Source organism: Teleopsis dalmanni, chromosome 2 (assembly GCF_002237135.1).
Source record: "Teleopsis dalmanni isolate 2A chromosome 2, ASM223713v2, whole genome shotgun sequence".
NCBI lineage: Eukaryota > Metazoa > Arthropoda > Insecta > Diptera > Diopsidae > Teleopsis > Teleopsis dalmanni.
The window spans coordinates 189,202,818-189,219,975 of NC_051847.1; the positions used below are offsets into that span (position 1 = coordinate 189,202,818).

The following is a 17,158-nucleotide window of genomic DNA, read 5'->3' on the forward strand; positions in this document are numbered from 1 at the left end:
TGAATAACAACCGTAGGCATATCTTTTTCGGTATGGGACTATACACGTTTCACAGAAAATATATAGTTATAGTGTTGCCAGCTGGTAGAACTCAATTCAAGCGAGAAGTTATTAGTGCTAAACTGAAAGCTTTTTATTATTTATCGTTATAAACCTGTATAGTAAACGAGTATACTAGGTTACAACCCCAACAAGCTTAAGCTTATCGACATAAATTGAAAAGTATTATTTTTGTTTGATATTCTAAGGTTTTATTTCAAATTTTTTATCAACACTATTAAATTTTTTTTTTTCCTTCAAATGACTTACACTTAATATTAATGCATAGAATTCTATTTTTCCATGTTCATTCTATTTAAGAAATGGTGGGGTTTCACAGTAAAAGAAATTAATATTCATAATTTATATAAGAAATTTATTAAAAATAATAAAAAAAAATAAAAGTAATAGTTTTATTTGCTGTGAGTTCATAAGATTTCCTTAAGCCTTTAGTTGGTCATTCAAAGAGAAAATTAATGTCTTGAAGTGTTAAATTCAACACATTAAGAATTTGTTTTTATCAGTTTGATCAAAGCATGTCACTAGGCAAAAAGTACATAAAGTAAAAGTAGCAGCAAAGTGAAATGCAACTGCATTCAGTTGGAGGATGCTGGCAAGAGGATGAGGATTCTGTATATGCAAAACTATTGAGATACAATCTAAATGACAAAAGTTTGTGCGCAAGCAAATGAGTGTGTACTTTTCTTAGACAAAAACTGCTTAAGCACTTTCAGAAAGGCACGAAGGCAAGATGAATACGTGAGCCAGTGTTTGGAAGTGTGCAGAAGATATATACACATCAGCAGCTAACAGAATAAGTTGGCTGAAACTGAAGCTGCAGCTGCCTTAGAACCGAAATGTGGGCCGTCGTAAATGATGCGATCTTATCTCTAATTGCTTTTCTCTTTAATGTTTGAATTTGAATTTGAGTTTTACTTTTCAAGACTTTATTTTGCTTGTTGTTTTTAAATTTCTCTTATTTTTTTTTCTATTTTCTATTTTATTTGTTGTTAATTTTTTATATTTTATAAAGGAAGTGTTTTTGAAGACGACCTAATTTCTTAAATTTGCACTTACAGTTTTACAGTTTTAATGCTGTCAGCAAGTGTTTAAAAAACTTCCTTATTATTTTTTATATATCCTAAAAATTTTTTCATTTTAGAATTATTTTTTATTTTCCAAAAAAAAAATATAAATAACAAAAATTATCTTTGGATTTTTCTATTTTTTTTTTTGGAAGAAATTTTTACTTTTCCTCTCATAGGTACATATGTGAGATGTTGTTTTCACATAGTTCCTCACTTAAGCGACAAGCGTTGGTACACATCTTTACTTCCTTGTCGTCAATTTGAGAAATCACGAAAATATCCTTCAGGCGCAACAATGTTCAAATGTGCAAAGCGCATCAGCGTGCAACTGAAAATACTTCTCGCTTCTATCGGCAAACAAATCTTGAGTACAGTGCACACACAGTAAATGACGTGCACAAACATGCACAAACAAGCACAGACAGTGCAATGCATGCAATGGCAAGTGGTACGAGTGCAGAATCAATGCGGCACTGATGTGCATGTGTGTAGGTATGAGCACTTGAAAGTGCACAAAAAGCTCTGCTTCTCGAACGAAATTTCACCGCAGGCGTAAAAATCAGTTTAACTTTTGATTTGCAGTGCGTCTTGAATTTTTGATTGTATTTGAAAGTGTTTGGGAGCGTTTTCTGAGGAATCTCTGATAAAATGTCAAATAAAGCGAAGTTGAAATTATGAAAAAGAAGTTTTGCTTAGTAAATATGAGTTGAAGTCACTTCCAGCAGTAATTTCAGTTTGGATTTTTGATTTAAAGAAAATTAAAAATTTTTAACAATTTCCATTCACTGAAGATTCGGGGTTTAATGTGTGGAGAAAGCATGAATTAAAAATTGTGAAGATGAAAAAAAAATTTCAGTAAATTTCTTCACAATGTTTTGTTATTTTGAGAAAGCTTATTTGCTTCCCTGTTTGCTCATTTGGCCGTTATATCCCGCGTTATACCGGATTTCGACCTGACATAGAACACCTCTCAATATGCTTTTGCTATGTTCACTTCAGTACATCAAGCACGGTTAGATTAGGTTGAGTTTGTTTGGGTCGGGATGGATTATACCGGCAATTCAAAAAAGATTTACGTAGCCCTATTGGGTCATTATGTTACCATACAATAGAGGAACTGAAGGTTTGAAACCACCTGGAGCCTTTAGCGAAGTTCAAAATGTTGTTTAGTGAAAGGTCTTATAGTTGATCAAGATCCTCGAAGCAGGGGGCCCCTAAAGTGTTGAGTGACTACATGACTCAATAATAGAGTACATTAACTGGTCAAAGACAAAGTAAATGAGAGGTACTTCATCGTCATTCCCACAGTAGCAACAGGATTAATTGAAGGTGATATTCAATCTCCTAGCATGGTTACCTAATCTAGAAAGACCTGTAAGTACATCTAGTACGGTTAGTTCTCCCTCTATTTGATAACTTCACTAACGCAACCACTACTTCGAATACATTTTAAGCTAAAATATCGTCATCCATCCACGATATAATCAAGCCAATGAAACTACTAAGCGTTAATTTACTGAACAATGTCATGATTAAGCTGCTATAATTCGTAGTTGATTTAGATATAGTAGTCCAACTCCTGGAGCACGAAAAACTTTTCTTTCAAACACTGTCAGTGCTGCTCCTTGATTCTGTAATAATGTACTTGCTTCTGCACCGTACAAAAACATAAATAGGAAGGGTGACAAATGGCGGGTAAATTTTCAAATGAGATGTTTCTACAGCCTTCTGAAAGATATAGTAACTTTTCGTTTGAGCTCCGCGCTGACATCGTTACCGCTAAGCGTATATATGGCGCCGATTAACTATACTAGCGACTTCCTTTTTCTAAAATACTTGGCCAACTTCGGAACCTCCCTCTAAAAAGCTTTTTAAGTTTTGCTGAAGGTAGTTTTTAAACCTTTTAGTTTTTCATACAGTAACACAGTGGCCCAATAGCCTTTAGGGTATCCTAAGGATCGTCGGTGTAATCTAACTTAACAGTCTAGAATCAAAAATTAACTACATATTCTATTCCAGAATATGTTTCTTAATCTGTAATTCTATTTGTTTTTAATATTTGTTATAACTTTAAATTAATAATTTAAAAAAGTACTGCAGCGAAGAAAAAAAAATGTCATTGACGCTTCTTAACTTTAGAAAATAAACCTATAATATTCATACTGTACATTTATAAATTTTGCATATGAAGGTTGGAGACTCCACTAAATTTCTTTAATCAATGAGCAAATATCGTAATATTACGGTCTAGACAGTATTGTTATTGATACGGTATTTGACATGCAAACATAAAGCTTAGAAACAGCTTAGAAATGAGCTTTAGTTAAAAATTCTAGTACACTACAGCTTAAAATTTTAGAAAGCTTATTTATAAGTTTTTTTGAATATTACAAAACATGAAATGGCATATAAAACAGTTTTAATAAAAATGTATTAAATTTATTAATATGTAATATATGGAAATGTTAGGAATATGACCTTCGTAGGCTGATTCACTATATATTAGCAAATAAAGTAACTTCTAGAATCATTAAGTTAGTATACTGAAATTGAACTCTGTTTGTTAAGCATTGGAGAAAAGAATACTCCACAGATGTGATGATCAGTTAGTAGCTGCCTATTTTTGTTTTTTGTTTTTGTGGTGAGGAGGTGAATGCTTTATGCACCGTCAAACCGATTTTTCTCGGAATGGTGCTCCCGACTTCCTAACATGAACATGTAGTATACGAACTTCAATACCTCCTTTTCGGCGAGTCTTATTCTCCCTCGGAACCACTTTCGCATTACTTCGAGAAGGGTCTCTTTTATGTTGGCATTTCAAGCCATGTTTTGTGATTTTCGATCTGCGTCCACACCTCTATTTTTTCACAGCATTTTCATGACGTCTGCACTATTTATTATCCTAGTTTCCGGATCTCTTATTTCAACTTTTCTAATTTCTAATTTCTATTTCTAATTTCTTTTTTATAAAAATGTAGTTTCTAAATCCTTGAAAACTCTGTCAAACTAAATCTAATTACGAACAATTAAACTAACTAATTTTATGTTATAAATTTAAAACCTTTTAAGCGTTCTTTTGGCAACAAAATTATATTGAAATAAATGTATTTGGCAAAAATATAATGAAATTATAATTATTTAACTCAATTCAATTACAAAATTCAAAATTAGAAACATGCGTTTGTTAGTGCAAAAAAAATATGAAGCTCAAAAAGTGAAGAGAGCTGTATCGAATGAAATGTGTAATCTCAGCCATGCTGAACTAGTCAAAATTCCAATATTAGAAGTCTCCAAATATAATGTCAAGGTTCTGGATTTACATAACAACAGCATTTCATCCATAAATGATACATTCGGTAGATTGAAAACGCTTATCAAATTGGATTTAAGCGCAAATAAACTGACTTCTTTGCCATCAAGCATTGGCCAATTATTTAAACTGCGTAGTTTGACCCTTTATGATAACTCTTTAACCGACTTACCCATCAGTTTTGGAAGACTATCAAAACTTCGTTATTTAAATTTACACAATAATCCATTGTCGGAAGAATTGAAAGCAGTTACAGGGTGTTGTTTTACTAGCAAAGACTGTCAAAAATGTGCGGTGGATACAGTTCAATACTACAAACATAAAATGCGTATGGATCGAAAACGTAAACGGGGTAAGATATTGCGAAATTGGATATATATATACATAAGTATATCATATATATACATATAAACATTAAATTATTTTTATTGTGTATAATATATATTTCATAAAGTTATTATTTATTTATATGTTATATATGTAAGTAAAAACAAAGATGTGTATTATATAGAATAGCTAAGTATGTTATATTATTTTAAGTAATATACCTGAAGAAGAATATTTTGATATTCTTAACTAATTTTCAAATTTTAATAGAAATCACTGAATATTCAGAACCCACTAAAAAAGAGGAACCGACACCTTTCTTTGAAGCTGACCTTTGCAGACCTATCTCTACAAAAGTCAAAAAAATGGTTCAGGACATAGAAGAACGTTTGCGTAAATAAGAGATGGAATGCACTAAGAAACAAATTTTTTTCAAATTAATGATCTACGAGAAGTGATTAGCCACTCAACTTAAACAACTATCGGTGGATTATATCAGACAAGGAAAAGATATAATGAATTTATACACATCCATTTTGGAAACTGCACTTATTCAGTAATCAGTAAGTATAAATGTTAAGTCCCATTCAAATATATTTTAATAATTACTATAAATTGTATTCAATACATAAAAATATTCCTTGCTCTAAAGTAGTCATGAAGTAGTCACTTAATTTTAAAGTAGTACTTTAAAGTTATTTACTTAATTAAGCTTTCATAGACTGACATCTGTAACAAATTCTCGTTTAAGATACCGATGATTGTGATTATTGTTAATGTGTGTGATATTATTTTGGTATGCATCCATGACGTGTGTTGTCTACAATTCATTACAACAGTTTATCTAAGCAGTACATCTCTTTCAACTGAGGAGATCGTATGGACATCACATCATAAATATCGAAATATGTAACTCACGCGTAATACTTAATACCCCTAAGGGAAAAAATAAAGGAAAAATTATCCCTTTGAACTGAGGAAGTCATATAGTTACCACATTTTAAATATCGATATTTTTAACTCACGCCTAAAGGATAATGTATATCACTTTGAACCGAAGAAGTCAAAAGGTCACCGCATCATAAATATTGATATATTTAGCTCCCAACTATTGGATAATGCACATCCCTTTGAACTGAGGAAGTCCAAGGTTACCTGAGGTCACCACATTTTAAATATCGATATATTTAGCTCATGCCTAGAGGATCGCTTTAAACTGCTGAAATCTTATGATTATCACATCTTAGTTATTGATATATTTACTTTACGTCTAATGAATAATACACATCCATTTGAATTATGAAAGTTATATGCTCACCACATCTTGAATATTGATATACCTTTCTCACGCATTAACGGTTAATGCCATTAGAAATAAACTCCAACAGTGCCGTCACCATTCGCATCAATAGTGATATATTATAACCACTTCAAACAAATAAAGCACATATGATAAAATTAAATTGCAATGAAACATTAGTATATTTATATATAATAAAAGCATATTACCATATAATATATATAGTTAAAATAGTAAAACATAGTAGGCTACTAAGTAAGTAAATAAGTATGATTTCCAGATAACGTTGTGGACAATAATCTACTAATGGATAAATTATTAACCATCATTCAATATAATTTACTGAAGTATAAAACGTTAGAAACTGCAGTCATTATCATGACCTATCATCTTAATCCGCCATTATGACCCCTTGCTCTCTGTTTTATCTGTCAGCACAAGATTTGCTACTTAAAGGTGATTTCTCTCAATAGATTTCCATCATTTAATTTGTTCTATTTATTTTTGATTCCACTCTCTTAAATACCAATTATTTATTAATTTATTCTCATCAAGCTTTTTTTTTGACTTGAAAGGTACCATTTAACTATATGTTCAATACAAAAACTTAGTGCTTTGATTTTGTTCAGCAGAAATTGCTACTTGGGTTTTTCCAAAGGGGATTTAACTCCATAGAAACTCAGTCCAAACACTGAAAGATAAAAATCAATACTGAAACGTTCATTATGAGGAGAAACAGTTGCTCTTTAGTGAAACATGGTGAATATACCATTCCGATAACTACCAGGGCCTATATTTTAGCTATGCATCATTTAGAATAGTTGGAAGATTAATGTGGAAGGAACCATTCAAAAAACAAAGCTTATTTTAAAACCAAAAAAAGAATGAAAGACAGGGTACTGGGTCCAAGAACTAAATTGAGCTTTCGTTCTTAAATTCTCTTTGACAAAGCCATTTTAGTATCAATCTGTTTATATGGAATAGAGTACTGAAGCATAACTGATAGCTCCCATGAAGAATGACTGAAACGATTTCGACACAAAATGCTTGAAATAACAACGAAGATGCCATTGTTTGGTATAAGTAAATGTATCCATTTAGATGATCCTTATATAAAGGATTTAGTTCTGAAAAGCTTTATTTGAATATATCTTTAAACATCGAGTACCGGTATAAATCACTAGTTGTGGATCTATTGGAAGAAACGCAGGATGTTCAAGAATTGTAGAGATTACATATCTTAGAACAAAATTCAATAGATATAAAAATTTATTAAAGTGGACTAATGGAGTGGACTAAACGTTTCGTAAAGATAAGTAAACATTTCACAATTATCTTATTAATATAGATAAATTAATTGTAAATAAATTGTTATATTTGATAATTTAATCTATTTTCTTCAAATGAATTGTTTAAGTACTCATTTCTAAAATCGTTTTTAAAATATAATGTAGTAATTGTAGTAATGTAAAAAGAAATTTTAGTTTTTTTCCCATGGATTTAAAAAGTCAATTAATAATTGAAACTTTTTGACAAAAAATTAAAGTGGCAGCAAATTATTCTAAAACTAAAAGAAAGTTCAACTTTCCTTAGAAATTCAATTTTGTTAATTACTGTGAAAGTTTCATTTAGAGACCAATTGAAAATGTCAAAGATCCTTTTATGTTGTTAAAGTAAGCAAGCATACTGGATTACTAATTCAACTTGCAATTCAGTTGAATTCAAAATTCGAATGAAATTGGCTTGTAATTAGGGTTCTTTATACTTTTTCAAACTTCAACTGGAAGCACTGCACTGCTCAAAATATTTGATTGTAGAGCAACATTGGTGAAAGTAAGAATAGTTGACAATAAAAAATAAATAGCAAATGTGAATAAAGTAATTTCCTTATGACTAACAAATAAGTTTTAAATATCGTATATATATGCTAAATTTTTAATTATATAAATATAAAACTATTAGTTAATATATAAGACTGATTATAAAATATACAGAATTTTTTAAAACTAAATCTTTCCAACCTATTATTATTATTAAAGCTTTGACGTGAAATCGCCCAACAACCGATACTACGGCCAGAAGAATTCTATTGTTCCAATTTCACTATTGACTACACAAAACCCTTTATAACGTTATGAACAAAGTCCAGAATTAAATATAGAGAAAGGCTCTTAACCTGTTTTAGTGTTAGAAATTCCATATGAAACAAGTTTCTTCTGTGCGTTATTAAAGCTAGACAGTCACAAAGAATATGCATAGTAGTTTCCTTATCTTCGAGGTATAATCTGCATTCCGAATTAGTAGATAATCGTAGTTTATGAATGTGATATTTCAGGCCCGTTATCAGGTAATCAGTTTTATTTCAGGTAATAAAACCCATTATCAACCTTAAATAACATATTGAGAATTGAAGAATGTTTTTGTAGGATTACGGTTTCATCAGTTCTTTGCTTTATCTAAGTCCTGGAAAGTCTTCCCAGTACTCCAGCTGCATATGATTTTCCCTCTCCTTGATAATTTGTTTTGTACTAAACCAGTTCAACCCACAAAAGCTTTGAGGGTCACTGAAAGCAGGTTTTGATGCTGTTCTGACTAGTTCATCAGTTTGTTCATTTCCGAAAACTCCCCTGTAACCCAAAACCCAGTAAAGGCTTACCTTATTTCGAGCTGTAAGTAACTGTAGAAGCTCATAACACGCAAGGAACTGTTTGGACTTAAAAATCCAAGAAGACAGAGCTTAAAGAATAATCTGGCTGTCAGAGTAAATAACAATTCTCGATCCAGACAGTTTTTTTGAATATTGGATCTTACGCATGAGTTAATTGCGTGAATTTCAGCTTGGAAGACACTCGACCATGTGTCCATTGCCTCCGAAATTCTGGTGTTGGATTCATGTACACCTTTCTAACTAGGATATATTATTAGGAATATAATTACATTGATTTCTCAATACAACGAAATTGAAATTGTTAAAGAGATTTGTTTTTTTTGCTTGTTAATTTTTTTGTGTGGACATCACTGCGTATGAGTAACGCATTTGTAAAATTCAAATGTTATAAAATTGCTTGCGTATGCTTAATTCAAAAAATTTAAAGTATTTCCTTTACTTACTGAAATACTCTCGAATGATTTTGCTCACTTTCTTAAATTTTTTGATAGGTCTTTTCTTTTTACACTCCGAAACATACAAATACATAATTTATCGCTCGAGTGATTTCCAATTTCTGTAAGGATATCCTTTGTTATAAAGATTATGCATATAAATTAATAGATATTTAGAGTATGTTTTTGACTTGTGTTTATATTGAAATGTAGGTTATGAAAAATTTATGGAAAAATTAAATAAAATAATTTTTTGATTAAATTTGAAAATTCGTAACAAAAACTTCTATATGCCTACTGAAGTGTGTAAGCCACGTAAATACTATGGGAGGAGGGGGGTTCAATTAAACAATCCTTATTAAAATTTCATCAAGCAATTTCATATCAACAAACAAATCTTTCAAACTAATATTCAATAGAATTTAATCATACCACATTTATGATACAATTTAAATTAATATAAAGATATATGAAGAAAATATATAAATTAAAATATTTTAATTTAATCAGATATACATAATTTCTACTACACTAAACACTTTTATTATTACTCAAAATTAATCAATTTATGTGAAATATAATTCCATAAAAATAGCTTACATATATTAATAATAAATATAATTGAAATTGTATTTTTTAAAATTAATTATATGTAATTGGATTTCATATTAATTATGTTTGCTTAAAGAAAAATAATTTTATTATGAGCTCTTTGTAAAAATGATTTTATCATTATATATTCTTCTTTGTTCCGATTTATTTTTCATAGCAACTGTTTTAATTATTCGTATTTCGTTTCCATTATTCATTATTCATTATTTTATTGAATTTAATATTGCTTCCGTTTTTAATGTATTTAATGTGAGATAATTTATACTTTGTATACGTTTTATTTGCATATAAAAATTTATATGTGAGATGAATATTCTTTTTATTTGTATTCATATTTCATATTTCTATTAATTAATTCACTTTATATTATGACTTTTTCTTCTTTGTTATTTTTTTAAAGGAGGAAAATAGTAAAAAATTTAACCAAAACAGCAAACACATGTGTTCCTGGGACTTACCCTAAGTTTTTTAACTTTAACATATTATGAGAATTTAATCTTTGCTGTAAATGGTATGTCATATTGTATAGAAATTTACTTAAGCTTATCCCTGTACCTGTCCCTGTCCCTGCCCAAACGAAACGGAAATACATTTTTAAATGGAAACACTCATATGTAGGAAAAAATGTTTTTAGAAATACTTATTTCTTATAATACCCTACGCACTGGGGTGAGAGGAAATTTAAAATTATACTTCTAATATGATACTTGTATTTGTAATGTATTTATAATGTAATACAACTGATATAGCTGCTGTCCTATAAAAATTTATTAGTACCCTTAGTAATTATATCTGCTCTATGATAACTACAAAGAACATATTTTTACACCTTTAAACACCACACTTTTTAAAGACTGACTTCTATCTGCTAATATCATAGTACTTCAATCTTTGATTCATCATAGTACGAGTACTACGATAATACGAACAAACTCATAGTTATGTACTCACATATAATTATTTAAAACCCTTAATTAAGTAATAGAAGCCTCAAATAGATTTAATGAGAATTAAAGTATTGTTTGCTTCAACCGTTATTAGTTGATTGGATTTAGTGGGGCAGCTTTCTTTTGTACCAAAGTAGCGCATAGACTCCACTTTAATACCACTAGACCGGTTATAAAAATATCAATTTAAAAACAAGCCAACTTGGTTGATAAAGGAAATTAAATGATTGAAAATCCATGTTTAGAATGTCCGCCAGACTAGTGCCCAGAAACAGAAATTGGTCAACTATTCCTCTTTCCTCTTTGCAACTATTACATTTTTGGTTATAAGGTACAGCCAAATTGTCTTAAGTTTTGACACTTCTATCTTGGCTCATGGCTTTTGGAAAACTTCGCGATAAATAGAGGTCAAATAAACTCTCATCATAAACGAATACACATGTTTATAACGCATGGGGGAAGTCTTTACAATGTATGGATCTGAAACCTGCCTAGCTAACTCTCCAATAGCTGAAAAGCTACATAGTTTTACGAATAGATGGTTAAAAAATATTCTGAGAATCTGATGGTCAAGAATTATCTCAAACGGTAATCCGTTACAACATAATGTTGCAAAAAATATCAACACTCAAATTAGAAGGCGAAAATATTCCTGGCTGGGCCATGCACTAAGAAAACCACATGACGAAATATGCCACGCTAATCAGCAAAAGACGTGGCAGTTCCAAGATAACATGAGGCGCACCATCTCTAAGGAAACAGGCAAATTTTTTAACGAACTACGAAACTTAGCGTTAAACAAACAGAGTTGGAGATTTCATATAAACAACCTATGTTGTTGATGGAATACGATTAATAAATATTAATACAGCTCTAGTCAACGGGTTTTTCGTTCTCTATAAATTGTAACTTAACCATAAAAGTCATCTATAGAAAAGAAGTGCATAATAAATTCTGCTCTATTAATTACTTATGCTTGAAATTTTCTGAGAATAAACTACTATTTCCATCCTTCAAGACTGCATTCATATAAAATCGACATTCCTGTTCTATTCCTTTTGGCCTTCATGCCCTACATTCCACTCGTAGCGAACCGGTTTAGACCAAATTTCAAATTTTAATGTTTTGAATGAACAGAAAAAATATTGGGGGATATTTGATGGACTTTCAATAATAAAAAATAATGAAAGATGTTTCTTATCAACAAGTTATAAGACATCCGACTTGTCGTTGGTATTAAAAACTTACAAAACATTATTTTTTTTTTTTTAATACAATCTACCCAAATTTATTATTATTATAAGGATGTAAGAATATTTATTATCCTTTAGGTTCATTGATTTAACAGAAATGTATAACATTCAAAATTATAAGTCGGAACCTGGTATAAATAGTGTGTATAAGGGATTGAAGCTCTGGTTAAACCATAATAAATTACTTTTCATATTATTATTTATTTATTTTATTATTTTTTCCACTTTTGCAAATATGAAATATATTTTATAATAACCAACATAACATATAAATAGGATTTCTGTAAAAATTTTAAAAGGTTGATGACTTTTGAAATTCTTTACAGTTTGTGGTCATATTTGTCAGGATATTGATTGGTCTTAAGTGTGTGCGTACAAAAGCCCAAAAATGTTTTTGTTACTATTTTTGGTTCATTTTTATTATGAATCCTGGTAGAGAATACTGTTAAGAAATTCGAAGATATAAACAATGAAATGAACATAATGTGGACTTATTCAAAGTATGTTTATTTATATTTATTTCTTTTATTATTTTCGAAACGTGTAGAAAATATTTAATATTAATAGATTTCACCTTTTTATACATTATTATACTTATGCATCATTATACTTAAAATAGAAAATTTTTTGCAAAACTTTTGCAAATACTTAAATGAATAAGAATTCAATATCAAATATATGAATACGTGAAGTATTGAAATAACTAGATTTAGATATATGGAAGTTAAAAATAAATTTTTGAGTTTTATTGAAACCCTTATATATTCTATATATACACAGGAGATGTGTTAATTGTTAGTCAGATAAGACCTACATATGCTAATATTTTCATTAAAATACAAAGCTTGTATGTATACTTTTGGTTGCTTTGGATGTTCATCAACAGCTTAGGTTAGGTAAAGTTGGAGTGATAGAATTGCATATCCAAACTCACTTATATACAAATAACGGCCCATGGCGATTCCAAAAATAAAATTTTGTTAATACGCTAGATCAAGTGTACCCCCAACACAGGTATAACGACCATACTAGTTCGTTCATAACAACGTCGCTAAAAATGGACACAACTTTCATATATATGAATAAGTAAATCAAGCTGACAAGTCTAAAAACTTGGATAAGTCACTTATTTTGAAGTATTACAGATCAGTGAGAAAGGTGCTCCCAAGATATTACGTCCACTATTCAATGATGGGCACTCACACATAAGGTAAAGCATAGTATCATTGTCATTTATAGCTAAAATAAAAGGCATTATAAGCAAAACCAAGTATTATTGCCTATCTTATACTGAACTATACTGTTTTGCAGCAAGTTCATCAGAAGCAGCAAGTTCATCAGCATTACAATTACACAATATATCCCTATGTTCAGGTATTCACAGAAATTGAACTCAGACAAGCTAAGCCAAAGCGTTAAGACAAATCTGGCATCTCGACCTATTAAAGATGAAGTTAAAATTCTTACTAAAGATTTGACAGTAGTTTGGTTTTCGTTAAAGTTTGAGATATTTATGTCAAGAATTTTGTGTTCACCTTTATATATTCACTAGCTATTTATTTACTTGTATAATAAATTCTACTTACTTCTGCTTGAAAGATCTAATTTTCTAGAGACTATATGCTTGTCGACTAAAGACTGACTACAGAAATGCTCCTTTCCAGTAGTGTCACTATTATGAGTTCATTAAGTAAGAGTACGAGATAAGAAACCTATAAACGAGTTTACTAAGATGAGTATATGACTTAATGACCATATAGGCTGTTGTTAATCTATTGTATCATTATATCGTCATAATGTAGAACTTCACATAAATAAATGTTATTTACTTTATGGATTTTCTGATAAAGCCCTCTCTCGACAAACAAAAATCACGCTCTATAAATCCCTTATCATGCCTGTCCTACTGTATGGTCCAGAAGCTTGGACAATTACCAACAGTGATGAGAAGGCGTTAGGAGCATTCGAGAGAAAAATTCTTCGGAAGATCTATGGTCCCTTACGCGTTGGCGACGAGTATCGAATTAGATGGAACGATGTATGAGCTATACCGCGACATTGACATAGTTAAGCGCATAAAAATTCAGCGGCTACGCTGGCTTGGTTATGTCGTGCGAATGGAAGAAAGTGCTCCGGCTAGAAAGGTATTTGATTCGGTACCCGCAGGTGGAAAACGCGGTAGAGGACGTCCGCATCTTCGGTGGAAGGATCAGGTGACCAACGATTTGGGGGCGCTCGGTACTACCAACTGGCGTCAGAAAGCAACTAATCGGGCTGGCTGGCGGAGGCTACTCGACGCGGCCAAGGACGACACACGTCTGTAATGACCAACTAAGTAAGTAAGTAAGTATTCTCCGGCTACAAATACAGTATTAATACTGTAATACTGGTAATAAATCACCGCTTTTAGTGAGAGTATGTGATATATGACGCATAATATGATTCATATATCTTTTAAAAATGTTTTTGTGATGCTTATAATAAATTAATGTTTCTATGGCAAGAATATAATTAAAGAATTTGAACACGTTTTAATTGTTCTATTAAAAATAACTTGTTATGCCATTTTTGGTACTCTGATGCCTTTAATTGAAATAATTGCTTAATTGTGGTTTAAATGAAATTTAATCTAATGCTTGCTACCTATAAATATCTACAATCTATTTAAACCACAATTTAACCATCAAAATCTGAGGTGGAGAATAATCAAACTGCGTGTGGTAAAATCCTAAGCAATATTAAATACTAAAATTATTTGCTTTGCTTTAATTTTGCACTATAAATACCCCTTATTTATAAATATTTATATATATTTAAATATTATTTAAATATCTCTTTAAATAAAATTACGAAATTACTGTATTTAAGAGTATTTAATACCAATTATTAATAATATTAGTAAAATATTAAACAATATTTTTAAAAGGAACTTTGAAGTATTCCAATAATAGAAAAACAATGGCAGGATAAGGTGCTTCAAGGAATATTATACTAAGGTCCTTTAATGACTGTTACGCCAAAAAAGGAAGAAGAAAAAACAACAATGAAAATGTTTCAAGCTCTATAGTGAAAAGGTAATAAGCTTCTTAGCTAAACAATTATGTTTGACTGAAATGCCTCCAGTGGACCTACCAACCTTCTCAACCTACCAGTAAATTTGAAATTTTAATTACGTACAATCCCTGAAGCATGTTTACCTGTTTTGAAAATATTTGATTTTTTTTCAAAAATTTTGTGCAGTCAAAAAGTTTGTGATGACAAACATTCTCAACGCAAATTAATTGACATGACGAAATTAATTTAAAGACATTTTCCTAAGCTTATGCTGAATGGATTAATTTTTAGATAATTAAATAATTGTGAAATTAAGGTAGGTTTTATTTTTTGATAAGAATATTATAATAGTGTATACATAAGTTAATTTGTAGACATATAAGTATAACAATAAGAAGTTGAAAGTTTCATTTAAGAAGAATTTTTGTAAGTCTGTCTCAAATTTTAGTAAAGTAAACTTAATTGTTTTAGCCATTGTCCAAAACAAATCCTTAAAAATTAGATCAAAGGATCTGAGCTTCTAAAGTGAAAACCGATGACTATAAAAAGTATAAATTGCTTGGATAGACAATTTTGCTGCTGATAACTATTTTTTTGACGCTGTGAAGGACCACATATTTCTTAGCAATGCTTTTTATAATAACAACAAATGTCAGTCTGGAGACACGACAATGTATCATCATTTCCAATAGATGCTAATATGAGTTGAGTATGTAACTGGACAAAGAGCTTGCTCTCAATCCATATAAATTAAAAATTTACAAGTTACTTGTGTTATCTGTATATATATATGTATACTGCAGAATAAAAAAGTAGGACTGAATGGTTCGGAAATATAATTTATATTAAAATTTTAGGTCTTTTCCCGAATAAATACTGCACCCAAAAGATTTATTAGCCTCACTAGCATTTCCACGACATTGATATTGCTTAGCACATGAACATATATCAGATAAGGACTTTAAAAAAATTACTTCAGCAAAAAAGTCGTATGATAATGACAATTGGAGAGAAAAGACATAGCGAATGACCGAGTTTTGCCTGGTAATCGCATATGGAGTCTCAGTTATTGTGTCTTTTTAGGAATGTATGGCGCAGTCGTCAAGAGTAGTCATGTGAGTGATAGTCTGCTACTGGTGGCCATATGGACACTGTTGGATAAACCACAATTTTCGTTAATAGACAGTTTGGACTGCTTTTTAGGTCCTATTTTGTTATTCCTATGTTTGTAATTGCTGCTGATATCCGCAACTTATTTAAATTGCATCTTACTCTTGAGCACCCTACCAGGTAACATCTAAACTGATATAGGAGTGCACTGACAAGCTGAACATACTCAGCTTGAACAATCAGATGCACTTAATATGGTTTCCGGGACATGCTGGCATCCAAGGCAATAAAATGGCAGATAAACTTGCAAGAAAAGGTGCGACTTCAAGAATTATAGGCCAAGAACCATTCTGTGGTCTAGGCAAAGGAACTCTATCCATTTTTATGAACGGAGCAGAGGAAAGAAACAGAACTCTATTGGGAAAGGCTACCAAGACTATCACAATTTAAAATGCTTTTAGAGACTTACAACCTAAAACGTTCAAAAAATAAATAAAGAATTATTGCGGAATTATTGACCGATCACTGTAGATTGAATAATCAGCTAACGAAGTTAGGAATTCAATCCAACTCAGACTGCAGATACTGTAGAGAAGAGAGAGAAACTGCATATCATGTGCACAAGCGAAATAAATACCTAGGAGGTCATTTCATGGATCATAAGAATCCAAGACTACAAAAGGTAGGCTCTATACTGTCTTTCATTAAAAAAATCGGACTTGGAAAAACACTCTTATCCGACTAATGGGCACAATAGAGCTTTTAGATCGCAGTGCACGATTCTTTTCAATAATAATAATACTCTTCAGCGTCAGCTTTGTTTGGTTAGACAATTATTTAGAAAACGTAAGTCATATCAATCTGACCAGTTTCGTGTATATAAATTTTTTTCTATGGAGAATCTTGGCTTTGGTCGAAACATTGTTCCAATTTGTTTTAAAAAATATTTATATCATAAATTTTAACAAAATTAGTAAACATTTGACATAACAGAATTCTTTAAGTGACTTTTGTAG

The 17,158-nt window shown here is 30.6% G+C and overlaps 1 protein-coding gene across 1 annotated transcript; it reads left to right on the plus strand.

Moving 5' to 3' along the window:
- Window positions 1-4,260: 4,260 nt before the first annotated feature.
- LOC119679925 (leucine-rich repeat-containing protein 59-like) lies at window positions 4,261-6,227 on the plus strand. The gene is made up of 4 exons (XM_038092519.1): window positions 4,261-4,789; window positions 5,035-5,176; window positions 5,293-5,327; window positions 5,516-6,227. Exons 1-2 carry the CDS (start codon window positions 4,303-4,305, stop codon window positions 5,163-5,165), a joined length of 618 nt encoding a protein of 205 aa, XP_037948447.1. The 5' UTR covers window positions 4,261-4,302; the 3' UTR covers window positions 5,166-5,176; window positions 5,293-5,327; window positions 5,516-6,227.
- Window positions 6,228-17,158: the final 10,931 nt, after the last annotated feature.

Bases quoted from the DNA above. Each gene is read 5' to 3' on its own strand.
- LOC119679925 (XM_038092519.1), top strand. From the start codon at position 4,303: ATGCGTTTGTTAGTGCAAAAAAAATATGAAGCTCAAAAAGTGAAGAGA. The intron at 4,790-5,034 runs GTAAGATATTGC...AAATTTTAATAG, and splicing joins GGATCGAAAACGTAAACGGG to AAATCACTGAATATTCAGAA.